At 46.5% G+C, this 27,769-nt stretch overlaps 1 protein-coding gene across 1 annotated transcript in view; it reads left to right on the plus strand.

Moving 5' to 3' along the window:
- Positions 1 to 426: 426 nt before the first annotated feature.
- MANBA (mannosidase beta) overlaps positions 427 to 27,769 on the plus strand; it is a 131,412-nt gene continuing 104,069 nt past the window's right edge. Inside the window, exons 1-2 of the mRNA XM_051819549.3 lie at positions 427 to 764; positions 26,798 to 26,892. Coding sequence (XP_051675509.3) covers positions 588 to 764; positions 26,798 to 26,892 — 272 coding nt within the window. The 5' untranslated portion in view covers positions 427 to 587. The remainder of the gene's footprint in view (positions 765 to 26,797; positions 26,893 to 27,769) is intronic.

The raw sequence follows: 27,769 nt of genomic DNA on the forward strand, positions 1-27,769 counted from the left end.
CATTAGATACCATCAGTACTCATTCGCCGTTCAAAGCGTCGCGTGTGCTCGGAGGTCAGCAGGTTGAGTCACTAGGCCGACCCCGGAAGCGTAGACGAGGGTCTGTGCAAAACTTGGGGGACTGAAGGGTGGTTTGTCTCCCCGTTTTGTGTCGCTAGAGTGAGGAGTCTGTATAGCTGTGGTCTCCACACACTGTGCGTCCCCATCTCTCGGTGGCTTTGTGGCTCTTTGCGCCCAGGGGTGCGTCACGAAGAGCGTGTAAGGTTTTTGCCTCCTGCTGTATCTAAGGGGGCAGCGAGAAGGAGCGCGGGCCAGGGTTCAAACTGCACCGACGCCGCAGGGTGCAGCCATTTACCCGGGGCCGCGGCTCCAGCCCCTCGGATTAGCGTTTCTCGGATGCCGGTGCTGCCGGGAGAGCGCTCAGCTGACCTGGGGGCGGGGCCAGGCCCCGGGGGCGGGTCCCGCGGCCCGCGGGCGCCGAGAGCTAGATCTTGGGCTTCTTCCGAGCGGTCCGAGTGGCTTTCCCTTGGGTCCGCACCTGCGTCAGGAGCCAACCGCTCTGGTCTCTGTAGCAGCGGGTTCCCGAGATGCGCCTGCATCTGTTCCTGCTGCTCGCGCTGTGCCCGGCGAGCTGCACCGCCCGGACGCTCAGCTACAGTCTGCGGGGGAGCTGGAGGATCCGCAACCAGAACGGCTCGCTACAGCTGCTCGGGACGGTCCCCGGCTGCGTGCACAGCGCCCTGTTCCAGGGGGGCCTGATCCAGGTATCGTGTGCAGCCCACTCGCGGGCAGCCTGCGAGTTCCCCTCGTGGTGAGAGGGGACCAGGAAGCGCCTGGCCGCCCACGAGCCCTGAGCTGTTGTCGGTTTGGCACTAACTTCCCCCCTTGGCGTGTTGCGGTGTGGAGGGGAAATGCCCCGGAATGGGGTACGGGCTCGCTAGACTGAGTGACGCAAGTGGAGACAGCGTATCTCTGGAAAGCGGAAGTTCAGGGAGAGACCCTGAGTTTGCACCAGCAGGCCACCTATTGCCTTAGCTGTCGACTGCAGCGTGTTTGCAGAGGGCGTATCCTCACTGGAGCCTAAGGTGGAGCCTTAGCCCTGGGATTCACAGAGCACGTGGGTTGAGGCGAGTGAGACCCGCAAGAGCACAACTGGATTTGTCAGAGCTATTATAAAGGCTAAGTGTTTTGTTAGCGCTGACTGGGATTTGCGGGAAGATGTTCAGAGTTTGCTCCCAGGATGTGTGGAGTGTGTGTATGTCCTCAGATTCTCCAGGTCATCCGGAGCACCTGGGCTTCTTACATCTTGTCTTTTGACATAAGAGGAACCTGTGCTTGATGTACCTGTGGGTTGAATGCGCTGTCCTCATTACAACTCTATAGAGCAGGTGTCCTTATCTGGATTTTATGCATGGTGAGGCTTGTGGAACCAGAATATTCCCAAAATTACACAGCAACTAAACTGAGAGAAATACAGTTGTAACCTGGGCCATGGCCCAACTCCTTAGCCTGGATTGTACTCTATGATGTGGTGCATGTTTGGAGCACTGTGGTTGACTGGCAGGGGGTATCATTCTTGTTTACTTCACTGACATGGCAATTGACTAGGTTTGTATACGATTTATGATCTGCTTACTCAGTAGTCCTCCCCCTCCATGTGTATAGGAAAGGAAATAACTGTTTAAAATGACACTAAGCACTGTTAAATATATTTTTAACAAACTTTATTGAAACTTCAGTACTTTATTTTTATTTATTTATTTATTTTTTGACAGGCAGAGTGGACAGTGAGAGAGAGAGAGACAGAGAGAAGGGTCTTCCTTTGCCGTTGGTTCACCCTCCAATGGCCGCCACGGCCAGTGCACTGCGCTGATCCGATGGCAGGAGCTAGGTACTTATCCCGGTCTCCCATGGGGTGCAGGGCCCAAGTACTTGGGCCATCCTCCACTGCACTCCCTGGCCACAGCAGAGAGCTGGCCTGGAAGAGGGGCAACCGGGACAGAATCTGGCGCTCCGACCGGGACTAGAACCCGGTGTGCCGGTGCCGCAAGGCAGAGGATTAGCCTAGTGAGCCGTGGCGCCGGCCTCAGTACTTTATTTTTAGTTAAGCTACATGTGATACAGACCACAGCTGATCTTGATGCATTGAGGCTTCATTTACACATGCTTTGAAAATGCCTGGTTTTTTTTTTTTTTAAGATTTATTTTATTTATTTGAAAGAGTTACAGAGAGGCAGAGGCAGAAAGGTCTTCCATCCACTGGTCACTCCCCAGATGGTCGCATCGGCTGGAACTGTGCTCTGAAGCCAGGAGCTTCTTCCAGGTCTCCCACATGGGTGCTGGAGCCCAAGGACTTGAGCCATCTTCTATTGCTATCCCAGGCCATAGCAGAGAGCTGGATCGGAAGAGGAGGAGCCAGGACTAGAACCCGTGCCCATATGGGATGCCAGCACTTCAGGCCAGGGCTTTAACCCACTGCGCCACAGCGCTGGCCCCTGGCTTCATTTTGTAGGGTCTTTTCCTTGCCTTATTTTATTAATAGGATTGAACCAATGGAAAATAATTAGTGACTTTAGCAAATCAGTTTGTCCCTTGTTACAGGGTTCCATATCAGGAAACAGTGTCTGGTTACTACCTAATGAGAAGTATTGTTTATATTATACAATAACCAACTTTACCTCATACACAATGCCTGTTAAATCTCTTCAGTCATTCTTAGAAACACTTGAAGTTTCAATAAAATGGATACGGGTCTCCAGTGGTGGTGGGTGAGGTAACAGACACCCTAACAAGAGGGACTCCATTTTAGAGCTCCCAGGAGTCCATCTTGAGAAAGTACCACTCCCCAGCCCCTTGAGACTCTGGTCTGAAACTAACTATGGTCTAAAACTCAGACAGTAACTCTTCATCCCACTTAGCAGAACATAGAAACTCCCTAGCGTGATCGCTCAAGCTTAAAACAGATAGGCTGCACTTGGATTAATGTTAAGATTGTAATTTGTTGGGCTGGTGCTGTGGTGCCGGCATCCCATATGGGCACCAGTTCAAGTCCCAGCTTCTCCACTTTTGATCCAACTATTTCTGATGGCCTGGCTTCGGATCAGCCCAGCTCCAGCCATTGAGACCATTTGGGGAGTGAACCAGTGGATGGAAGATCTCTCTCTTTTTCTGTCTTTCTTCCTCTCTCTGCCTCTGCTTCTCTAACTCTGCCTTCCAAATAAATAAATATTTAAAAAGATTGTAATTTGTCTATTGTCAAGATTGTAACTGATATTAGTTTCTCATAGGCCTTAGGTCAGCTTGACCCTAGTAACCATGTATTCCTTCTCTGTGTGGTTTTGTCTTTATAAACCCTGTTGCTTTGAGTTCTTTAGGGCATGAGCCTGCTCTCCACCATCGGCAATAAAGGACTGTCAGATTTTATTCATGTGTGGTGCTTCTCTGTTTGCACTCGCTCAGATACAACAGTGGGATGTGAGATGGGGGAGGCACTTGCTGGGTTAGGGAACACAAGGCCTATTGAGAGTAATTATCGCCATCAGCATCATTGTTGAGTAGTGTGATCCTGTTGTCCCACCTGTTTTTGATATAACATCCCTTTTTGTTGACTTCAGGAAACATTCAGTTGGTTACAGATGGATGACACTGAGCCCAATACTGTTTATAGGTGAACTTGAGACATGACTTGGCTGAGTTGGTCATTCACATAATTAACTGTCCTGCAAATATCCATTCAGCTTCTCTAATGTGGCAGGCATATTCTAAGTGCTTGAAATTGAGTGGTGAAGAACAAGTTCTTTAACCCAGAGAACATGCTAGTGGTCGAGATAGACAGTTATCAACTTAAATAGGTAATGTAAGGAAAGCTGGTATACCAAAGAAAAATTGATGGCAGAATGAGGCTGGTTGAAAAGGTTTGCTATTAAAAAAAAGTGGTGGGGGCTGGTAATGTGGCACAGTAAGCTGAACTGCTGCCTACTACATAGGCCTGTATCAGCTCTGCTTCTTACCCAGCTCCATGCTAATGTGCCTGGGAAACATGGGAGACCCAGATTGAGTTCCAGGCTCATTTGGCCTGACCAATCAGTTGGTGCAGTCATTTTGGGATTGAATCAGCAGGTGGATGATCTTGCTCTCTTTTTGTCACATTCTCTTTCAAATAAATAAAAATTCTTATTTATAAAAGCTATTTGGAGCAACTGACTTTTTAATTTTTAATTTTTAAGATTTCTTTTATTTACTTGAAAGAGTTACATAGAGAGAAGGAGAGGCAGAGAGAGAGGTCTTCCATCTGCTGGTTCACACCCTAGTTGACAGCAATGGCCCGAGCTGTGCCAATCTGAAGCCAGGAGCCAGGAGCTTTTTCCAGATCTCCCACGCAGGTGCAGTGGCCCAAGGACTTGGGCCATCTTCTACTGCTTTCCCAGGCCATAGCAGAGAGTGGGATCAGAAGTGGAGCAGCCGGGACTCGAACCGGTGCCCATATGAGATGCTGGCACTGCAGGTGGCGGCTTTACCCGCTATGCCACAGCGCCAGCTCCGCAACTGATTTATTATTTTTTTGACAGGCAGAGTAGACAGTGACAGAGACAGAGAAAGATCTTCCTTTTCCATTGGTTCACCCCCCAAATGGCCGCTGCAGCCGGCGTACTGCGCTGATCCGAAGCCAGGAGCCAGGTGCTTCTCCTGGTCTCCCATGGGGTGCAGGGCCCAAGCACTTGGGCCATCCTCCACTGCCTTCGCTGGCCACAGCAGAGAGCTGGACTGGAAGAGGGGCAACCGGGACAGAACCGGCACCCCGACTGGGACTAGAACCCGGGGTGCCGGCGCCGCAGGCGGAGGATTAGCCTGTTGTGAGCCTCGGTGCCAGCCTCTGCAACTGATTAAGAAGAGACTTGATAAGGTCACATTTAAGGGGAAAAAAACAAAACAAAACAAAACAAAACAAAACAAAACCACGAAACACATTCCTAGCAAAAAAGGAAGAGGCAGGAGTGGGAGGAGGTCATGCCCTGAGGTGGGACCCTACTTGACAAGCCCCAGGAATAGGAAGTGGGCCATGGAGCAGGAGCTTTGTGTGCTGGAGGGTGGAAGATGGGTTCACAGTGTGCTTTGAGAGCAGATCATGAAGGGCGTATAAGCCGTGAGAAACACCCTGGCTGTTTTGTGAAGACTACAGTATGGGAGTAAGGCAGTACAGAGACCTGTACTCTGTAGGGGACTCTGGACAGTTCTGTGGGCAAGAGACAATGTCTCAGCTGCACCAGGGTGGTAGCAGTGAAATGGTGAGAATGGTTGTGGGAATACATTTTAGATGTGGAATCAACAGCATTTTTCCAATTGTCTTGTTGATGAATTAGATGTGGGGAGTGAGAGAAAAGGGAACCAAGGAAAGTTTTAGGATTTTTGTTCTGAACTGTTGGCTAAATGGAATTGTATTTACTGAGAGACTCTGTGGCCAGCCTTGTTCCATGTGCAACTGTCTGCATTTCGTATGCAGAATCTAAGCCTTAGATGTGCAGGGGCAAAAGGAACTTTGTTCCCCCTGAAGATTCAATAATTTTTTAAAAGATGTATTTTTTTTTTTTTGACAGGCAGAGTGGATAGTGAGAGAGAGAGAGAAAGGTCTTCCTTTGCTGTTGGTTCACCCTCCAATGGCGGCCACAGGTGGCGCGCTGCGGCTGGCGCACTGCGCTGATCCGAAGGCAGGGGCCAGCTGCTTCTCCTGGTCTCCCATGGGGTGCAGGGCCCAAGCACTTGGGCCATCCTCCACTGTACTCCCTGGCCACAGCAGAGAGCTGGCCTGGAAGAGGGGCAACCGGGAAAGAATCTGGCGCCCCGACCGGGACTAGAACCCGGTGTGCTGGCGCTGCTAGGTGGAGGATTAGCCTATTGAGCCGCGGCGCCGGCCATAAAAGATGTATTTATTTTTAAAATTATTTATTTATTTGAGAAACAGATAGAGAAACAGAGAAAGGTCTTCCATCCACTAGTTCACCCCTCAAATGGCTGGAGCTGGGCTGATCTGGAGCCAGGAGTCAGGAGCTTTTTCCAGGTCTCCCACACAGGTGCAGGGGCCCAAGCACTTGAGCCATGTTTCACTGCTTTCCCAGGCCATAAGCAGAGAGCTGGATCAGAAGAGTAGCTTGGACATGAACTGGCATGCATGTGGGATGCTGATGTGGCAGGCAGAGGCTTAGCCTACTGTGCCACAGAGCCAGGCCCGATGTATTTATTTTGAAAGGCAGAGTTACATAGAGAGAGACAGACAGATCTTCCATCTGCTGGTTCACACCACAAATAGCCACAATAGCCAGGGTTGGGTCAGTCTGAAACCAGGAGTCCAGCTTTATCCAGGTGTCCCATGTGGGTGTCAGGGGCCTGACCACTTGGGTCAGCGTCCGCTGTTTTCCAGGTGTATTATCAGGGAGCTGGATCAGAAGCAGAGCAGCCAGGGCTCCAGCCCATGCCCATGTGGTGTGCTGGCATCACAGGGGGTGGCTTATCCCACAGTGCTGCAGAGCTGGCCTCAGATTTAGTAATTGGAGTATGGGGGCAGGTGGTGTTGGCACAGTGTGTTCAGCTGCTGCATCCTGTATTGGAGTTTGTGGGACCGAGTCCTGCCTCTGCTTCCTATCCCCTTCCTGCTAATGTGCACGCTGGAAGGCAGCACACAAAGGCTCAAACACTTGGGTCCCTGACCCCATGTAGGAGACCCAGATTCAGTTTCTGGTTCCTGGCATCCGCCTGGCTGAGCTCCAGCTGTTGCAGACATTAGGGGAGCAATCCAGCAGATGGAAGATGCCCTTCCCCTTGTCATTTGGCCTTTCAAATAAATAAATAAACTTAAAAAATTAAGTATGTAAACAAACTTACAATAGGCAGGTCAGCAGGAGAAAAACAATACAAATTTTAATGTGCAAGCCCTTGAGAATCACACAAAGTAGGAAACTTAAAAAGAAAAAAAGAAAAAAGTGGGCAGTCTAAGCAATCCAAGAGAAAGAGTAGGTGATTTTTAAAAAATATTATTTATTTATTTTGAAAGTCAGAGTTACACAGAGAGAAAAGAAGAAGCAGAGAGAGAGAGAGGTCTTCCATTCGCTGGTTCACTCCCCAGTTGGCTGCAATGGCCGGATCTGTGCTGATCCAAAGCCAGGAGCCAGGAGCTTCTTCTGGGTCTTCCATGTGGTTGCAGGGGCCCAAGGACTTGGGCCACTGCTTTCCCAGGCCATAGCAGAGAGCTGGATTGGAAGAGGAGCAGCCAGGACTTGAACTGGCGGCCCTATGGGATGCCGGCACTGTAGGCGGCAGCTTTACCCACTACACCACAGCACCAGCCCCAACAGTAGATGATTTTTAGGCAACCTGAAAAACAGGCAGTAATTAGAACAGAATTTGCCTGGGCTGTCAGTGTGGTGTCAACTCTCAACCTTCTCCCTGCAAGTTAATCTGGAGGATTCAGCCTTTAGGTTCTTAGGGGACATTTAGAGAAAGCCTCTTCCTGGAATTCAGGAGGGAGAGAGGGATAAGAAGTGGGCTGAGGGTAGGGTGAAGGGTGGAGAAGTTCAGGTAGACTTTGGTTCTACTTTGGGGTATCCTATTTGGAGCCGCAGCAGGTGTTTTGGAGAGCCTTTTGAACTTGCTGCTAAAGATTATGACTCTAGTTGAAATTTTGTCGAAGTCATGTAATAAGTCAGAAAATGTAATTGTCATGTGATGTGTTAAGTGCATATATAAGGAGCTCTTGTTAGGAATGTTCTCGCGCTGGCGCCGCGGCTCACTAGGCTAATCCTCCGCCTTGCGGCGCTGGTACACCGAGTTCTAGTCCCAGTTGGGGCGCCGGATTCTGTCCCGGTTGCCCCTATTCCAGGCCAGCTCTCTGCTCTGGCCAGGGAGTACAGTGGAGGATGGCCCAAGTGCTTGGGCCCTGCACCCCATGGGAGACCAGGAGAAGTACCTGGCTCCTGCCATTGGATCAGCGCGGTGTGCTGGCCGCGGCGGCCATTGGAGGGGGAACCAACGGCAAAGGAAGACCTTTCTCTCTCTCTGTCTCTCTCTCTCACTGTCCTCTCACTGTCTACTCTGCCTGTCAAAAAAAAAAAAAAAAAAAAAAAAAAAAAAGAAAAAAGGAAAGTTCTCAGCTTTCCTGTGCAGTTTCTCGCTTGTGTAAGTACTGAAAAGCAGCTATTTCTCCTCCTCCCCTCCTCGGGCTCCAAAAGATATCCTCAAGTATGCCCACATTAACAGACACATATACGCAAGAAGAAGAAAGGTTAGAAACCTGGCTTCCTTGGGGTGGGCATTGTGGCATGGCTGGTTAAGCTGCCTCTTGGGATGGCTGCATCTCAGATCAGAGTGACAGCTGAGGTCCTGGCTACTCCACGCTTTTGATACAGTTTCCTGCTAATGTGCTTGGGAGGCAGCACATGATGGGCCAAGTGCTTGGGATCCTGCCACTCTCATGGGAGGCCCAGATGGAGTTCCTGGATCATGGCTTCGGCCCAACAAAGCCTCGTCCTTGGCTGTTGCAGGCATTTTTTTTTTTTAAATGAACTTATGTTTTACTTGCATTTTCCATGACCTTTTTTTCCCCCGTATTTATTTGAGTTACAGAGAGGGAGAGAGAGGTCTCCCACCCGCTTTTAATATCCGCAACAACCAGAGCTGTGCCGATCCAAAGCCAGGAGCCAGGAGCTTCTGGGTCTCGCACGAGGGTGCAGGGGCCCAAAGACTTGGGCCATCTTATGCTGCTTTCCCAGGCCATTGCAGAGAGCTGGATCAGAAGTGGAGCAGTTGGGACTCGAACTGGTGCCCATATGGGATACTGGCACTGCAGGTGGTGGCTTTCCCTACTATGCCACAATGCCGGCCCCTGTTGCAGGCACTTGAGGAGTGAACCAGCACATGGAAGATCCCCCCACCCCCCACCATTCTTTTTCTTTTTCTCCCTGTCATTTTGCCTTCCAAATAAATAAATCTTATGTGTGGTGCAGTGAGGTAAAGCCCTGGCCTACAGTGCCGACATCCCATATGGGCACCCTCCACGTCTGATCCAGCTCCCTGCTAATGCACCTGGGAAAGCAGTGGAAGATGACCTAAGTCTTTGGACCCCTGCACCCGCATGGTAGACCCAGTAGAAGCTCCCAGCTCCTGACTTTGGATCAGCTCAGCTCTGGCTGTTGTGGCCATTTAGGGAGTGAACCAGCGGATGGAAGACTCTTTCTCTGTGTGTCTGCCTCTCTGTAACTCCATCTGTAAAATAATATAAATCTTTAAAAAAAAAATCTTAAAGTTGCTAAATCTTAAATTGCTTAGAGATACAATTTCAAAGTGCAGTATATCCATTCAGATTTTTTCTATGCATACACATTTGTAAGTATTTAAATATTTGGCTTAGCAACTTTAAAAAGTTTTGTGATTCTCTTGTAGGGTAAGCACATTTCTGAAAGTCATGTGTAACCGCTCTTTTTAATTCCATTTGTACACAGCACTGATGATCAGTCAGTTATTGTTAGAGCTGGCTCCATTTTTTTCTCTACTTTTTGATGATTCTTTCAACTAACTTTAAGTATGCATCCTTTGTTTTTTTTTTTTAAAGATTTACTTTTTATTTATTTGAAAGAGTTAGAGAGAGAGAGAGAGAAAGAGAAAGAGGTCTTCCATCCGATGGTTCACTCCCTAGTTGGCCGCAACGGTTGGAGCTGTGCTGATCCAAAGCCAGGAGCCAAGAGCCTTCCCTGGGTCTCCCACGTGGGTGCAGGGGCCCAAGGACTTGGGCCATCTCGTACTGCTTTCCCAGGCCATAGCAGAGAACTGGATCGGAAGTGGAGCAGCTGGGACTTGAACCGGTGCCCATATGGGATGCCGGCGCTTCAGGCCAGGGTGTTAACCTGCTGTGCCACAGTGCCAGCCCCAAGTATGCATCCTTTTTAAAGAGAAATATTTAGAAGTGAAATCAGATTCAAAGGCTGTATACTTTTTAAGTTTTTAATATATACTTCTAAGTTACACTCCACAAAAGTTGTACATCCCAAGGTCATTTTATTTGGAGTGCCCATTGTAGCTGCTAGATTTTAATATTACTACAAAAGCAATAACAAGATCAACTTAATTTCCAGTGAGGTTGACTATATTTTATGTGTTTATTTCATATGTTTATAGTGATTTGGGAGTCACTTATTCATGTTCTCTATCTTCCTACAGGCTATTCATCTTTTTAAATACAGCTTTGTAAGACCTTTTGTTACATACTTTGGAAGATTTCTGACTTATTAAGGATGTACTTTGTCATATGGATGTTTGAAAGTTTTAGTATTGACATCATTTAAGTTTATCTTTTATGGTTGTTTCTGTCATTGGTAGTATGCGGTTTCAGAGATTCTATCATTTCATCTATACACTGTTCACTAAGTGCTCCTGAAAGGCTTTTCTGCTTGTTTTTAACATAGTCACAATACTACTATCACTCGTAAGATATTTTTGTTCTGTTTCAGAGTAAGGCATCTTGTGAATATGGTCCAGAATGACTAAACATATTCTTAAAGTAGCAGGTACTTTTTTGTTTGTTAGACTAGTCTTGCCTTCCATAGAGGTCTTTTTCTTTTTCTTTTTTTTTAAACGGGCAGAGTTAGACAGAGATAGGTCTTCCTTCCGTTGGTTCACCCCCGAAATGGCCGCTACGGCCTGCGCCTTGCACCGATCCGAAGCCAGGAGCCAAGTGCTTCCTCCTGGTCTCCCATGCAGGTGCAGGGCCCAAGCACTTGGGCCATCCTCCACTGCCTTCCTGGGCCACAGCAGAGAGCTGGACTGGAAGAGGAGCAACCGTGACAGAATCTGGCACCCCTACTGGGACTAGAACCCGGTGTGCCGGCGCCGCAGGCAGAGGATTAGCCTAGTGAGCCGCGGCGCTGGCCTATCCATAGAGGTCTTAAGACACTTAAGGATAGAATGTCTGATTTTATTTAATAATTTAAAAAATTATTTATTTACTAGAAAGGCAGAGGAACAGAGACAGATCTTTTCACTTGCCGGTTCACTCTGCAGTTGTCTGTAACAGCCAGGGCTGGGTCAGGCTGAAGCCAGGAGCTTGGCACTCCATCTGTATTTCCTATGTGGGTAGCAGGGACACAAGCACTCAGGCCATCTTCTGCTTCTTTCCAAGGTGTATTAGCAGGGACCTGGATTGGAAGTGGAACAGCTGGGACATGAACCAGCACTCGGATATGGGATGCCCATGTTGAAGTGGAAGCTTAACCCACTGCCCCACAATGGCAGCCCCTTTATTTCTTAAGTGTATGAATCATAAGATTTCAGGAAAGGACTCATTTAAAGATCTAGGAGCCAGTGTTGTGTGGTAGCGAGTTAAGCTGCTGCTTGTGTGGCTGGTATCCGTGCGGGTGCTGGTTTGAGTCCTGGCTGTTCCACTTCAAATTCAGCTCCCAGCAAATGGCCTGGGAAATGCAGCAGAAGATGGCCCAAGTGCTTGGGGCCCTGCCACCCACGTGAGATCAGGAAGAAGCTCCTGGCTTCTGATTTTGCTCTGGGCTAGCCTGGCTGTTGCAGCCACTGGAGAGTAAACCAGCAGATGGAAGATTTCTCTCTTTTTCTCTGTCTCTCCCTCTTTCTCTGTAACTCTTTCAAATAAATCAATTTTGTTTTAGATCTTCTTTTTTTTTTAATTTTTTGACAGGCAGAGTGGACAGTGAGAGAGAGAGACAGAGAGAAAGGTCTTCCCTTTGCCTTTGGTTCACCCTCCAATGGCCGCCGTGGCTGGCGTGCTGTGGCCGGCGCACCGTGCTGATCTGATGGCAGGAGCCAGGTACTTATCCTGGTCTCCCATGGGGTGCAGGGCCCAAGGACTTGGGCCATCCTCCACTGCACTCCCTGGGCACAGCAGAGAGCTGGCCTGGAAGAGGGGCAACCGGGATAGAATCCGGCGCCCCGACAGGGACTAGAACCCGGTGTGCCAGTGCCGCAAGGCGGAGGATTAGCCTAGTGAGCCACAGCGCCGGCCTTTAGATCTTTTTAAAAAATAATTTTGCTTAAACAGCAATCAAAAGTGTGACTTCAAGTAGATAAATTTCAAATGCAGAGTCATTAGCTAATTTAAACAGAAATAATCAATTAACAGTGTTGGGGCCAGCGCTGTGGTAGGTAAAAGCCACTGCCTGTAGTGCTAGCATCCCATATGGATGCTGGTTCAAGTCCTGGCTGTTCCACTTCCAATCTCACTCCTTGCTAATGTGCCTGGGAAAGCAATGGAAGATGATCCAAGTCCTTGAACTCCTGCATCCTCATGGGAGACCTGGAAGAAGATCCTGGCTCCTGGCTTTGGATTGGCCCAGCCTTGGCCATTGTAGCCTTTTGGGGAGTGAACCAGTGGATAGAAGATTCTCTCTGCTTCTACCGCTCTGTAACTCTGCCTTTCAAACAAATAAATAAATCTTAAACAAAAACATTGTCACTTGATTTCTGGGAAGAGAGAACTATGATGTATTAAAGAATTCTTTTTTTTTTTTTTTTGACAGGCAGAGTGGACAGTGAGAGAGACAGAGAAAGGTCTTCCTTTTCCATTGGTTCACCCTCCAATGGCTGCTGTGGCCGGCGCACCGCGCTGATCCGAAGCCAGGAGCCAGGTGCCTCTCCTGGTCTCCCATGCAGGTGCAGGGCCCAAGGACCTGGGCCATCCTCCACTACACTCCTGGGCCACAGCAGAGAGCTGGCCTGGAAGAGGGGCAGCCGGGACAGAATCCGGTGCCCCGACCGGGACTAGAACCCGGTGTGCTGGTTTCACAGGTGGAAGATTAGCCTAGTGAGCCGCGGCACCGGCCAGAAAAATTCATTTAATATGAGTATATATTAAATTCTGATTGTTTTAAAAGATTTATTTTATTTGAAAGGTAGAGTAACAGGGGGAGAGTTAGAGGGATAGAGAGGTCTTCCATCCACTGGTTCACTCCCCAAATAGCTACAATGGCCAGGGCTGGGCCAGGCCAAAGCCATCTGGGCCTCCCACATGAGTGGCGGGATCTCACACACTTGGACCATCTTCTGTTGCTTTCTCAGGCACATTAGCACTGGATTAGGAGCAGAGCAGTCGGCATTTGTGCCAGTGCTCTGAAGTGGCATGCCAGTGTTGTATGCATTCGTTCAACCTGCTGTGCCACAGTGCTGGCCCCCAAAATATTGAATCCTATTTTCCTTTTAAAGATTTATTTATTTACTTGGATGACAGAGTTAGAAAGAGGGAGAGAGGGAGAGAGACAGAGAGAGAGAGAGAGAGAGAGAGAGATCTTCTATACACCGATTCATTCCTCAAATAGCCCATGGCCAGGGCTGGGCCAGGCCAAAACCAGGAGCCTCGAATTCCATCTGGGACTCCCACATGGGTGGCAGGGGCCAAAGCACTTGGGCCATCTTCTGCTTTTCTCAGGCCATTAGCAGGGAACTGGATTTGAAGTGGAGCAGCTGGGACATGAACTGGTGCCCATAGGGGATGCCGTCGTCACAGGTAGTAGCTTAACACATTATGCAACAAGACCCCACAGTCTTGATTGTCACACCTGGATATATGCTTCCTTGTTTGATGCCAAATGAGATGCTGAGGATAAGGAAAGATTTGCTCCACATGGCCCAACAGTGACTCAAAGGACCATGTGAGGGTTGACTTTTTAGGTGATTTTTAAGTGTACATTGCAACCTAGAACGTAAAATTCATTTTCATGTAGCAGTGATGTCTTCCTATGTAAAGCACTATTCTTGGTTCTTTATTGTGTACTTGTTCATATATTTTCCACAACAACCCTGTGGGAAAGGTATAACTCTTCACATTGACTAAGGCTCAGAGGAGTTATTTATTGCTCAAGATCATGGATCTAATAAGTGGTGGAACAAGGATTCAAACCCAGATATTCTTCTCACCATCTCATGTGGCCTACTGGCAAGAATAAAGGAAAATACTTACTGTTTAAATTTAAATATTTCCAATGAAAGTAGTGACAAAAGCATAGTAAACTGTTCAAAATCTATTACCAAAAACATCCCATTGGCTAAAAATTTTTGATAGATCTAAGCCTGTCCTTGGAGGGTAAATTCACGTATCACTTATCTCTCTGTTCTGAGTCTCTTGGAAGTCTTCATTAGAACCATTGCTTCTGCGCCAGAGGGTACTCGGGTGCTGAGCTCTCACTGCCACTTCTTTCCTGACTTCAGATGGCAATTGCGCTTGACGCCTTCCTGACTGTCCTCAGGACACGTGAAACTCATATATCCAAATAGCTCTTCTCTCCATCCTGCCATCCCTTAGTTTGTCTTATTTTATCTATGTCTAATAAAATCCCAAGGATTTTCTCATTGTAATAGGCCTGGAATGTTGGTGCTGTCTCCTGTCTTTTCTTCTCAACTCTTACATTGTAAGTACTTTGTCTTGTAGGTCTAGCCTACAGTATCTTAGACCTAGTCTCTCATCCTCATTTCTACTGCTATCAACCTTGTTTATTATTTTCTTTCTAAAAAGAGACTGGTTTTATTTTTTTGACAGGCAGAGTGGACAGTGAGAGAGAGAGAGACAGAGAGAAATGTCTTCCCCTGCCGTTGGTTCACCCCACAATGGCCGCCGCGGCCAGCGCACCGCGCTGATCCGATGGCAGGAGCCAGGTACTTATCCTGGTCTCCCATGGGGTACAGGGCCCAAGCACTTGGGCCATCCTCCACTGCACTCCCGGGCCACAGCAGAGAGCTGGCCTGGAAGAGGGGCAACCGGGACAGAATCCAGTGCCCCGACCAGAACTAGAACCCGGTGTGCCAGCGCCGCAAGGCAGAGGATTAGCCTAGTGAGCCGCGGCGCAGGCTAAAAAGAGACTGGTTTTAATGACTTTTAGAAATAGGTAAAGGATGTAAATGGTAAGAAGGAAAAAAATTTTAAAGATAGGATATATAATGAAATGTAGGTCTCCATTCATCCTTGTCTTGTAATTGTCCAGTTTCCTTCCAAACAACTGCTGTTAATGAGTTTCTTGAATATTCTTCTGTATATATTATCAACACATTGACAAATTGACATATGTAGATTTATATATTTCCTCTTGTAGCTGTATAGGTGAAGGATCTTCTAAAAGTTCATGGAAAAATGCCTATTATGAAATTTTATGTGTAGAATTCAACTTCTTTTTCCTTTTTATTCTCTTTTTAATTTTTAATTTTTTTTTATTTAAGGTATACAGATTTCATGTGTTTAAGTACAAATTTAGGAAAACAATGATACCCTCCCTCCTGCCCACACTCCCACTCTTCCTCCTCCTCCCTCTCTTATTTTCACTCTTCATTTTTACAATGATCTACTTTCAGCTTACTTTATACTCATAAGATGAGCTCTACACTAAGCAGAGAGTTCAACAAATAGTAAGAAGAAAATGCTGTTCTTCAACAGTCTAGACAAGGACTATAAACAATCATCAAATCTCAAAATGTCAATTTCACTCCTATCCATTACACTTTTGGTACTCTGTTACCACAAATCGGGGAAATGATATGATATTTATCTTTTTGGGACTGGCTTCTTTCACTAAGTATAATGGCTTCCAGTTGCATCCATTTGATTGCAAAAAACAAGATTTAATTTTTTATGGCCCAGTAGTTTTCCATAGTGTATGTATACCATAATTCCTTTATGCAGTCATCAGCTGATGGACATTTGGGTTGATTCTACATCAGCTGTTGTGAGTTGAGCTGCAATAAATATGGGAACACAGATAACTCTTTCATATGCTGATTGCATTTTGTTTAGGTAAATTCCCAGGAGTGGGATTGCTGGGTCACATGGTAGATCTATTTTCAGATTTCCGAGGTCTCTCCATACTGTCTTCCACAATGGCTGTACAGTTTACATTTCCAACAACAGTGGATTTAGGTACCTTGCCCTCCTCTCTCATCCTTGCGAGCATTTATATTTTGTTGATTTCTGTATGGGAGCTGTTCTGTCTGGGGTGAGGTAAACCTCATTGTGGTTTTGATTTGCAAATCCAGAGGCTAGTGACTGAGTACTTTTTCTTGTATCTATTTGTCATTTGAATTTCCTCTTTTGAAAAATGCCTGTTCAATTCCTTTGCCCATTTATTAACTGGATTGTTCTGTGGTTATTGTGAATGGAATTGATCTTAGAAGTTCTTTATCAGCCATGGCATTGTCTGTGTATGCAAAGGCTATTGATTTTTGTGTGTTAATTTTATATGCTACTACTTTACCAAACTTTTTTTTTTTTTTAAATATCTGTAACCCCACCATGGTTAGCACTTAAAAAGTTTTTCTTTTTGGTCTTTATTTTTATTTTTTTAAAATATTTTTAAAATTTATTTGAAAGGCAGAGTTAGAGAGGCAGAGGGAGAAAGAGAGAGCTCTTCCATCTGCTGGTTCACTCCCCAGATGGCCACAGTGGTCAGAGCTGTGCCGATCCAGAGGCATGAGCCAGGAGCTTCTTCCAGGTCTTCCATGTTGGTACAAGGGGCCCAAGGACTTGGGCCATCTTCCACTGCCTTCCCAGACCATAGCAGAGAGCTGGATGGGAAGTAGAGCAGCTGGGACTTGAACTGAAGCCCATATGGGATGCCAGCGCTGCAGGCAGTAGCATCACTCACTATGCCACAGCGCCGGCCCCATCTCTGATTTTATTAACTTGGGTCTTTGTCCTTTTATTTATTTATTTTGTTAGTTCAGCCAATGGTGTATCAATTTTGTTTATTTTTTTTCCAAAAAAACCCAGCTCTTCATTTCACTGATCTTTTGTATTTTGTTTCAATTTTGTTTTCTCTAATTTCAATTATTTCTTCTTACTAATTTTGGGTTTGGTTTGTTTTTCTAGGTTTTTGAGATGCATTGACAGCTCATTTATTTGATGCCTTTACGATTTTTTGATGTAGGTAGCAATTGCTATAAACTTCCCTCCTAACACTTCTTTTTCTGTATCCCTTAAGTTTTGTTATGTTGTATTGTTCTTTCATTTCCAGAAATATTGACTTTCTTTTGATTTCTTCCATGACCCACTGTTCATTCAGGAGCATGTTATTCTGTCTCCATGTGTTTGTCTATAGTCTAGAGATTCTTGAGTTCTTTATTTTTAGCTTCATTCCATTGTGGTCAGAAAAGATGCATGGTATGATTTCAGTTTTTTTGAATTTGCTGATACTTGCTTTGTGGCTTAGCATGTGGTCTATCCTAGACAAAGTTCCATGCACTGATGAAAAGAATGTGTGTTTTGTAACTGTGGGGTGAAAAGTTCTATAGATATCAGTTATGTCCATTTGATGCAGAATGTTGATTAGCTCTGATGTTTCTCTGTTGATTTTCTGTCTAGTTGACCTGTCCATTGATGAAAGTGGAGTGTTGAAGTCTCCCATTACTATTGTATTGGAGTCTATGTCTCTCTTTAGAACCATTAACATCTGTTTTATATAGCCAGGTATGCTGACGTTGGGTGCATATACATTTATTATGGACACATCTTCCTTTTGAATTGATCCCTTAATCATTACTTAGTACCCTTCTCTCTCTCTCTCTCTAAGATTTATTTTATTTTATTTGAAAGATAGAGTTACAGAGAGAGGTAGAGAAAGAGAGGCACACTGGTTCACCTCCCAAATGGCTGCAATGGCTGAAACTGAGCCGATCTGAAGCCAGGAGCTTCTTCCAGGTCTCCCACATGGGTCCAGGGGCCCAAGCACTTGGGCCATCCTCTGCTGCTTTCCCAGGCATGTTAGCAGGGAGCTGTTTTGGAAGTGGAGCAGCCAGGACTCAGACACCCATACATTGCCAGCATTACAGACTGGGATTTTAACTTGCCGCACCACAGTGCTGGTCTCTCCACTGTATTTTTTATTTGACCTGTTGAATTCTTCATTTCTAATATTTCGGTTTGATTTTTGTTCAAAATCTCATTCTCATGGGAGAATTTTTCTTCCATGTCATATATGAATTTCTTTTTTTAAAATAATTTGTTTATTTGAAAGAGTTATACAGAGAGGAGAGGCAGAGAGAGAGGTCTCCCATCCAATGGTTCACTCCCCAGTTGGCCGCAACGGCCGGAACTGTGCCGATCTGGAGCCAGGAGCTGCTTCTTCTGGGTCTCCCACATGGGTGCAGGGGCCCAAGGACTTGGGCCATCTTCTACTGCTTCCCCAGGCCATAGCAGAGAGCTGAATTGGAAGAGGAGGAGCCAGGACTTGAACGGGTGCCCATATGGGATGCCAGTGCTTCAGGCCAGGGCGTTAACCCTCTGAGCCACAGTGCCGGCCCCATGAATTTCTTTAACTTGTGAATTTACTTCTCATTGCTTCTAATTCTCTGATTAATCCTTTGAATTCCTTTCCTGTCATTTCATCAATCTGTTTTTCTTCGCTTTTTTTTTTTTTTTGACAGGCAAAGTGGACAGTGAGAGAGAGAGAGAAAGGTCTTCCTTTTGCCGTTGGTTCACCCTCCAATGGCTGCCACGGCCACGCACTGCAGCCAGTGCACCACGCTGTTCCAAAGGCAGGAGCCAGGTGCTTCTCCTGGTCTCCCATGGGGTGCAGGGCCCAAGCACTTGGGCCATCCTCCACTGCACTCCCTGGCCACAGCAGAGAGCTGGCCTGGAAGAGGGGCAACCGGGACAGAATCCGGCGCCCTGACCGGGACTAGAACCCGGTGTGCCGGCGCCACAAGGCGGAGGATTAGCCTATTGAGCCATGGCGCCGGCCTCTTCTTCACATTCTAATTTTGAAGTGTTGTTGTGTTCCTTTGGGGGAGTCATGTTGTCTTCCTTATTCTTGTTTTTTGAATTTCTGTATTTATTTTTGGGCATTTGTAGGAATCCTTGTTTTCTCCTCTAATGTCTTTTGACTTTGAACTATCCCTCTGTGGCTTAGTGGAATGTCTGCTCTTTCAGTGAATACGCAGAAGGCTGTGCTTGGTGTGGCCAGATGAGCTCTGATCAGTGTGCTCACATGTAGCAAGTATCCAGGGTGACACCCATGCTGGGCATGGTAGATCTCCTCTATTGCCAGCAGGTGGGAAGGTATGATCACCTTGGTTGGCATAATCACACCCTGACTTCCTCTCTTCCAAGGTGATCAATGCCCTTGGTAGCCCACAGCAGGTGCATTACTCACCCATGTCGCTGCATGAATTGCCCAAATGATCTGTGCAGTCCTTACGTGAGCACGGATCCCACTACAATGACTCACCCCAGGCAATCAGGGAGCTCTTAGAGTCTGGAGCTGCACACAGTGATTGCCCAGAGACCCAGCTACACCGTGCACCCTCTCATGCAGTCATAGGGTTCCCACAGTCTCAGCACACAAGGCTCCCACAGTCATGGGGTACAGAAGTTCTGTTCCTCCCTGCTAGCCTGTCCTGTTCATGGAGAGACAGATGTCCCCAGAAGCAGATGTCCCACCAGGCTGTGGGTGCTATGCCTTGGCAGTTTGAGTCCCAGAGCCTGTGATATGTTGAGAGACTGGAGGCACCTCACAGTAGGAGAGCAGCCCCATGTCACTGCTCCCAGCCAGACGCAGTGTTTTGGGGAACGTGGATTTTTCTGTCTGGTAAAATCCCTGGATCACACATGTGCACAAGAGTGGCTGCAGCTGCTGCTTGTGTTAAAATGTTGTCTTGTCATTTGCTGGGTGCATGCCCAGGATCCACTGCAGCCACTACTGATGTCAAAACGTGGCCCTCTCCCAGCCGGTTGCAAGGTGCCATTGTTGGGGATGGGGAGAGAGAAATGCACCCTTGTTTTTGCTGGGTTAGGTGGTGCCCTGTCCCCCTTAGGGCTCCAGGCTGGTCTCAATGGCAGTGTATTGTGCCAGGCTCTTCCTCCAGCTATATCACCAGTAGCACAGGCTGCTGCATTCTGCTCTCGCCTCACTCCAAAGCTGGTGCTCCCTCCAGCTCTTGGCTATGGGGGTCATGTGTTGTCTCGGTGCTTGTTGTTGGACGTCTACATCTTCCTCACTGATCCATGGTAGCCCTCTTCCTTCTGTAGAATTTCCACTGCAGATTTCTCTGTCTCTCCCCTGCAAATGCAGTTACTCTATTTTTTTTTTTTGACAGGCAGAGTTAGACAGTGAGAGAGAGAGAGACAGAGAGAAAGGTCTTCCTTTGCCATTGGTTCACCCTCCAGTGGCCGCCGCGGGCGGCGCGCTGCAGCCGGCGCACGGGGCTGATCTGAAGCCAGGAGCCAGGTGCTTCTCCTGGTCTCCCATGTGGGTGCAGGGCCCAAGGACTTGGGCCATCCTCCACTGCACTCCCGGGCCAAAGCAGAGAGCTGGCCTGGAAGAGGGGCAACCGGGACAGAATCCAGTGCCCTGACTGGGACTAGAACCCGGGGTGCCAGTGCCGCAGGTGGAGGATTAGCCTATTGAGCCACGGCGCCAGCCTACTTTTTTTTTTTTAAACTATTTTCCCCTAGCTTAAAGCAATACATACTTTTCCTCTTTAGCCATCTTGGGATCCCCTACTTCAAAATTGTTTGCACCAAAATAAGCTTATTTTTAAATTTTGTTTCCCACAATCTTTTTGAAATATGCTCATATTGGTTTGTAATTACTTTTTTCTTTAACACTGGTGGAAGATAAAAGATAAGATGGGTGCAAAAAATTTTGAAATCCGTACATGAAGTTTCATAATATTCATTTTCCATGAACTGTTTAAACATCCCTTTGTATTTTTTATAATGACTTTTTTTGACACTTAGAAATCTTTTTAGTTCAGTACATATCACAGAAATGATAGTTATCATTTATTGAGTGCTACATTCCAAGAATACTTCTTAGCACTTATGTAATTATTTTTTGCCATCTTCATACTGATCTTGTGAGGCATGTGGATATGATGGTTATCTCTACTGGAGAACCAAGAAGTGAGTATACAGACATGCTTTAAATGCATCCCAAGGTCCCAGGGTTCTTAGGATTAAACCAGGGCTTGAACCCTGCAAGAAAAAATAAAGATTGCTCTCCACTGCCTGTTCTACTGTCAGCTCCCCTACTTCCTAGCTTCATCTGAGGAGCTTCTTCTGTGGAATGGTTCACCTGCCCGTCCTCACTCCCCAAGGGCATGCAATTGCATTCTCCCCTGACCCTCCCCTGACCCTCCAACTTGTAGGAATTTCTCCAGTCATTTATCCCATCCCTGCATGAGGTCTGGTTCCTGGAACACAGCTGCTACACTGCAGCGAGCTATCTACACCACCTATCACTGTGCGTCCTCAGAGTCCCTTAGGGCTTAATGCCTGCACAAAGCAGAAGCCAAGCAAATTGTCTTGTTTGCTAATTTAAATTGTAGTCTCTTTGGTCAGAAAATCAGGAAAATCCTTTGATTGTGACTCCTTTTCCCCCAGACTGTGTTAGATGGAGCACAGAGGTATTTACTTACATGATGGTCTTAGAAGAAAAATGATACTAAGGTTCATTGAAATGTTCTGACTGATTCATGGGCTGTACCTATCTATGCACCTGTGAAGTAATGATTATAATAGAACATTGAATTTGACAATGGAGAGACTGAGGTTTGCAGAGTACAGCTGCTTCTGGGTGGAACACATCAGTTCTCCAATGTAGTATGGTAGCTCACTTTCAGAGAGAAAGAGAGCGAGGGAGTTTCTCATCTGCTGGTTCACTTCCCAAATGGCTGCAACAACCAGGGCTGGGCCAGGCTAAAGCCAAGAGCCCCGGAACTCAATCACTTTTTTAAATAGAAACTTTATTTAAAATATTTATTTATTTGAAAGGCAGAGTTATAGAGAGGCAGAGAGAGAGAGAGAGGTCTTCCATCTGCTGGACTCCTTAAATGGCTGCAATGGCTGGAGCTGGGCCGATCTAAAGCCAGGAGCTTCTTCCGGGTCTCCCATGTGGGTGCAGGGCCCCAAGGACTTGGGCCATCTTCTGCTGCCTTCCCAGGCCATAGCAGAGAGCTGGATCGGAAGTGGAGAAGCCAGGATTCAAACAAGTACCTGTATGGGATGGTGGCACTGAATATGGTGGTTTTTACACACTATGCCACAGTGCTGGCCCTTGGAGCTCCATTTTGATTTCCTGCATGAGTGGCAGGCATCCTAGTAGTTGAGTCGTGACCTCTGCCCCTCAGGGTGTGCCTTAGCAGGAAGTAGCATTGGAAGTGGAGCCAAGCCTGGACCTAGACACTCATTATTGATGTGGGCGCCCACCCCAAGTGTTTTCATAACCACAGAACCAAATGCCTGCTCCCATGAACATTTTATTCTATTTATTTTTTATGACAAAGTACTTGATATCTGGAAAGTTTATATGAATACTGTATGTATTGTTTTTAAAGCCTAACAATTCAGTGAATACCCATGTACCTTTACCCAGCTTTTGAGCCTGCACATTGCCAACACCATTGCTTCTCCCTAGTCCCTCTGCCTGCCTCCCCCAAGAGTAACCACTATTCTGAATTGTCATTTTCTTTACTTTTAAAAAGTGAGGTTTAACCAAATACTTCACTATCTTAATATATTGTTTAGTTCTGCTTGTTTTTGAATGAATGTTTTCTTAACATTTAGTTACTTTTGTACAAATGTCCCAGAAAACAATGCCAGTAAATGCAAGTTGTATACGGTTTTTTTTTTTTTTTTTTTTTTACGATTTCTTCCACTGAGGTAGTTTATGTATGAGGTGAAGCAGACTTTGGGAGTGGAAAAGCTTTTCCTGGTTAAGTAGCCTTGGTATCTGTATGCAGATATAATTGGTGGAGCCTGGAGGCTTAGTGAGAAAATGAGACTGTCATTCGCATGCTCTGATTACACATGGTTTGTTGATGTATGGTAAGTGTGTACGTATGAGTTATAAATAGCTCAGGCACATGCATGGCACGGTCATCTCATGGTGCCTGGTTTGTGAGTAGCACCAGCATCATGACCATGATGGTGATGTCAGTATCAGGTGATGACTGAGCATGTGGACTTTGGAGGCGGGATTCTCCAGTCTGAGTCAGTGCCCCACCACTGAGCAGCTGTTTGACTTTGAGCCTGGGACTTCTGCTTAGTGAATGGGAGTGATAACAGGGTCCCAGGGAGTCACATTCCACTTTGTGCTGATCATAGTGCAGGCCCTGGTGTTAGGTTGAGTCGGTTTCATTCCTGGATATGTTCCTGCTTGGCCCTGTGACCTCAGGACAGTCACTCACCTTTTGAAGCTTTGATTTCTTCCTCTATAAAATGCTATTTACTGTGTGTGCTTATCATGAAAATACAAGAGTAGGAGTGCCTACTTACAGATAAATGGTTAATAAGTGATACTGTTATTGGTTGTGGAGTTTGAGTTTGGACTCCTGGCAATTGCTAAATGATTAGGCACAGTTCATGAGAGGTAGCCCTGAGCTGAACTTTGCTTTAAATAGGACTCAGAAACTTAGTAGGATCAGAGGGGGGATCAGGCCAATCTGGAAGCTAATTAAGTTGGTCGATTAGCATTTGGAATAATTATTACAAATGTAATCTAAGCCTCTGCAGCTTTGTTTTTTAGGGTGGGAATGGATGGTATTAGTAAGAAAAAAATTCTTTAATTAGCTTTTTTTTTTTTTTTTTTTAAGAGCACTTGGACGTACACGGCAATATTGAGCAGAAAGTACAGAGAATTCTCAAATACCTTCTGCTTCTACTGCAGAGAGCCTCCCCGTTATGCACGTTCCCACCAGAGTGGTCCATTTGTTACAGTTTGATAACTGACATTGACACATCATTGTCCTCCAAAGTGCAGTCCTTGCACTGGGACACACCTTCTGGTGTTCGCTCCGTGGGTTTGGGCGAATGGCTGTGGCCATGCGTCTGCCACTGGCATATCGTGCAGAACTGCTTCACTGCCCGAGATCCCCAGTGCTCTGCCTATTCATCCTTCCCTCGGGACCCCTGGTTACTCTTGAACCTTTTATTGTCTGTACAGTTTTGCCTTTTCCACATCAAAAGACAGAATCAAATCAAATTTAGGTAAAGATCTGATTAACCTTTATTTGTGATTGATGAATTGGAGCAGCCTCCATTCCACAAAAAAGAATGAGGTCTCCCACTGGGCAAGGGCAGAAGTGGACTTTGTCAGGTGGGAACCAGGAAACAACACCAGGAAAAAAACCCGACTGGCGAATTTCAGCTTCCTTCAGGTTGCTTTTCTTGTGAGGGTTAGAGAGAGAGGACTTCCTTATTACGCTAACTCAGGCAGACTAGAATCTCCTGTCCTCAGGAAAAACTGGTCTGCTTGGAGATCTACCTGCTTCTTTAACGTTGCAGCCTGGTTATGTGACTTTTAACATGAGTGACTCCAATTTGGTTTGGCCAGGGCTATTGCCACCTAGTATAGGAGCTCATTCCAGAACAGTAGCCTTCCTTAGATTTTGTTTAACATCCAGAGTGTCATATTTTTGGAGTCAGATGTAAAGAGCTTTTTCAGACTGGATTCTTTCAAGTAGGATAGTATTTCTTACCTCTAAATTATGTTTATATAGAAAAAAATATTTATCTGGGTAAGGCTGCCTTCTGAATTCAACATGCAGCCCCCCCCTTGTAAGGAGCTGGAAGACAGGGGACTTGTGCCCCACAGGCAGAGGACCCGTGACCCCAGCAGATTGTCAGGGCTTAACACACTGACGCTTTGTGGCCAAGTTTCCCTCATGCCCCTCTTGTGCTATTTTTCACTGTACTGGACTAAGTCCACACTGTAGAGTTATAAATAGGGCTAGGTGGAGGCACATGGTCAGAGTAATCATTAGGTGCCTCTTAACCCTGGGCCCTTAAATATTTGTTCCTTGTTTATTCCTGGAAAGGCTGATTCCTATGTGCAGGAAGAGCAGAAATGGAAAAAAGTAGGCTGGGCCAAGTACATGCCATTTCACAGAACAAATGCTTACCATCAGCCACGCTGAAAAAATTAGCTTAGTGATCATCTGCTGTCAATAAATTTCATCAATTTCTCCCCTCCACCCAGTAGCTTCCTGAAATATTTCCTTCAATTAGCAGTTTCTGACAGATGCCTGCTTGGTCTTGAGCCATCCCCAGTGATGTCTTAGTGCCTCTTACAGATTCGTGCCCTGGGCAGCCACCCAACTGGCTTTTGCCAGCTTAACGGGGTCATCTCACTCCTATCCGTGTGCAACCCAGACAAAATGGGCTTTTCTTCCTCCATCTGGAGCTGCAGTCTCTGAGAAATAGATGGTGGCCCTGCCCGCATGGACAGGGGAAGCCCCTGCATGTTGGAGCAGTTTCTTTCTATGCGACTGTGCTGTTGTTTACGGATGGATGAACTGAAAAACGGCCCTTACTACCTTCTTCCTTCGCCTGCTGTTTTGGGAAGTAGAGGGTGGAAGATGCGTAGGAGGAGAAAGCTAAGGATTATGAAGGGGAGGGCTTGGAGCTGGGTACTGCAGTGGAACAGCATCTGTGAATACCTTGGAGGCCAGTCATCCAGGGCAGAGGTTGCCCAGCGTTTTCTATAATGGACTTGATCCTGAATATTTTAGGCTTCCTAGGCCAGATGGTCTGTCTCGTGTCAACTCAATTCTGCCACTGAGAACAGCTAAATATAATAGATAAAGGAATGAGCATAGTTGTGCTTCCCTCAAACTTTATTTATGGGCCCATGTCCATTCCTAGCTTGCTGGCAACACAAACACAGGCAGCGAGCCGCATTTGGCCTGTGGGTTGCAATTTGCTGACTTGAGCTGCAGTAACACAAGAAATCTGAAGTTTGTAGGTTTGACAATATCTGTGCTGCCTGTGTCCTCTGTAGATACCCTTTTTGTGCTCACGTAGTGAGAAATTACTTCAGAACTGCTAAATGATTTCCAAGACTGAGTTTTGCTGGCCTGTGAGTGGTAGAGAAGTGTGCCCCCTGGAGGCCATCTGGGATAGTGGCAGCAATAAACGAAGAAAACTGGCTATACACCAGGAGTGTGTTCCCTCATGCTAGGGTTGGTGTTTGATTTTAACACAGGGAACCATATTAACCTCTAGGCTTGTTTTACTGTAATTAAGCTATATTATTTCTGAGAACTCTTTCACTTTTTTTTAAAAGATGTATTTATTTGAAAGTCAGAGTTACACAGGAGAGAAGGAAAGACAGAGAGGCAGATAGAGGTCTTCCATCTGCTGCTTCACTCCTCAATTGGCTGCAACAGCCGGAGCTGTGCTGATCTGAAGCCAGGAGCCAGGAGCTTCTCCTGGTCTCCCACGTGGGTGCAGGGGCCCAAGGACTTGGGCCATCTCGTACTGCTTTCCCAGGCCATAGCAGAGAGCTGGATCAGAAGTGGAGCAGCTGGGATGTGAACCGGTGCCCATATGGGATGCTGGCACTGCAGGACAGGGCCTTAACCCACTGTGCCTCAGCACCGGACCCAGAACTCTATCATTTCAGCTGTTTATTTGGAATTTCTCCCCCACATTTTTCAGTGAGAATTGTCTTAACTCTTGGTACTCCTGGGCCAAGAATTCATTAAATTTTAGGTGATAACTGTTGTTAATTCTTTATTTTTAAACTTAAAAATTTAGTTTTCATTTTATTTGGGGGGAGGAGAGAGAGAGAGAGAGGGAGAGAGCACGCGAGAGTGAGCGCGCAAATGTGCTCTCTCTTCAGTCTACCTATTCACTCTCCAAATGCTGGATGGTAAGCAGAGAGCTGGGATTGGAACTCGGCACTCTGATATGGGGTGCAGGTGTCCCAGCCAGCACCTGCTACGCCAAATGCCTGCCCTTCATGTTTGTTTTATTGATTGACTTGTTCATGTTTAACTACTTACCATATTTCTTTTTATCTTGTACCGACAGGATCCTTACTACAGATTTAATGACCTGGAGTACCGATGGATCTCCTTGGATAACTGGACCTATAGCAAGGAATTTAAAATCCCCTTTGATAGTAGGTATGTGTGTGTGTGTGTGAGATCTATCTATCTATATATCCATCTATCTATCTATCTATATATATATGCTTTTCTTCTTTCTCTTGACCACCAGAGATTTAAAACAGTAAAATTGTGTACTGTATAAGTGAATATGATTTATGTTTTTTTTTTTCTTTTTTTTTTGACAGGCAGAGTGGACAGTGAGAGAGACAGAGAGAGAAAGGTCTTCCTTTGCCGTTGGTTCACCCTCCAATGGCCGCCGCTGCAGCCGGCGCACCGTGCTGATCCGATGGCAGGAGCCAGGATCCAAGTGCTTTTCCTGGTCTCCCATGGGGTGCAGGGCCCAAGCACCTGGGCCATCCTCCACTGCACTCCCTGGCCATAGCAGAGAGCTGGCCTGGAAGAGGGGCAACCGGGACAGAATCCAGCGCCCCGACCGGGACTAGAACCCGGTGTGCCGGCGCCGCAAGGTGGAGGATTAGCCTATTGAGCTACGGCGCCGGCCTATGATTCATGTTTTTATGTGAAGATGCTGTCACTGATCATCAGTTACAAACTTGTGTCTTAATGGAGTCATTTTTCCAGTGGTCATGATGGGACAACCTAGATCCCATCAGTTCTCTTGTATAGATTGCTGATTTCAGGGAGCAAGCAGGCGGCAGAGTGGTTTATATTTACAGTATTGTAATGTAGGATCAGAGATACATCATTTGTTCTGTGTGACACTAACCAGGTATTGCGATTATGACTTTGACCTTATACTATGACATGAGGCTGTGAGAGAAAGCACTGATATTATGTTCTGTCATGTTCTTGTATCCCTGCAAGCAAATATTTTCATATGAGACCATGTGTGACCCAAGTATCTCTACCACTACTATTACTAAATTTAAAA

Source organism: Oryctolagus cuniculus, chromosome 8 (genome assembly GCF_051225735.1).
Source record: "Oryctolagus cuniculus isolate XC-2025 breed Fujian yellow rabbit chromosome 8, ASM5122573v1, whole genome shotgun sequence".
NCBI lineage: Eukaryota > Metazoa > Chordata > Mammalia > Lagomorpha > Leporidae > Oryctolagus > Oryctolagus cuniculus.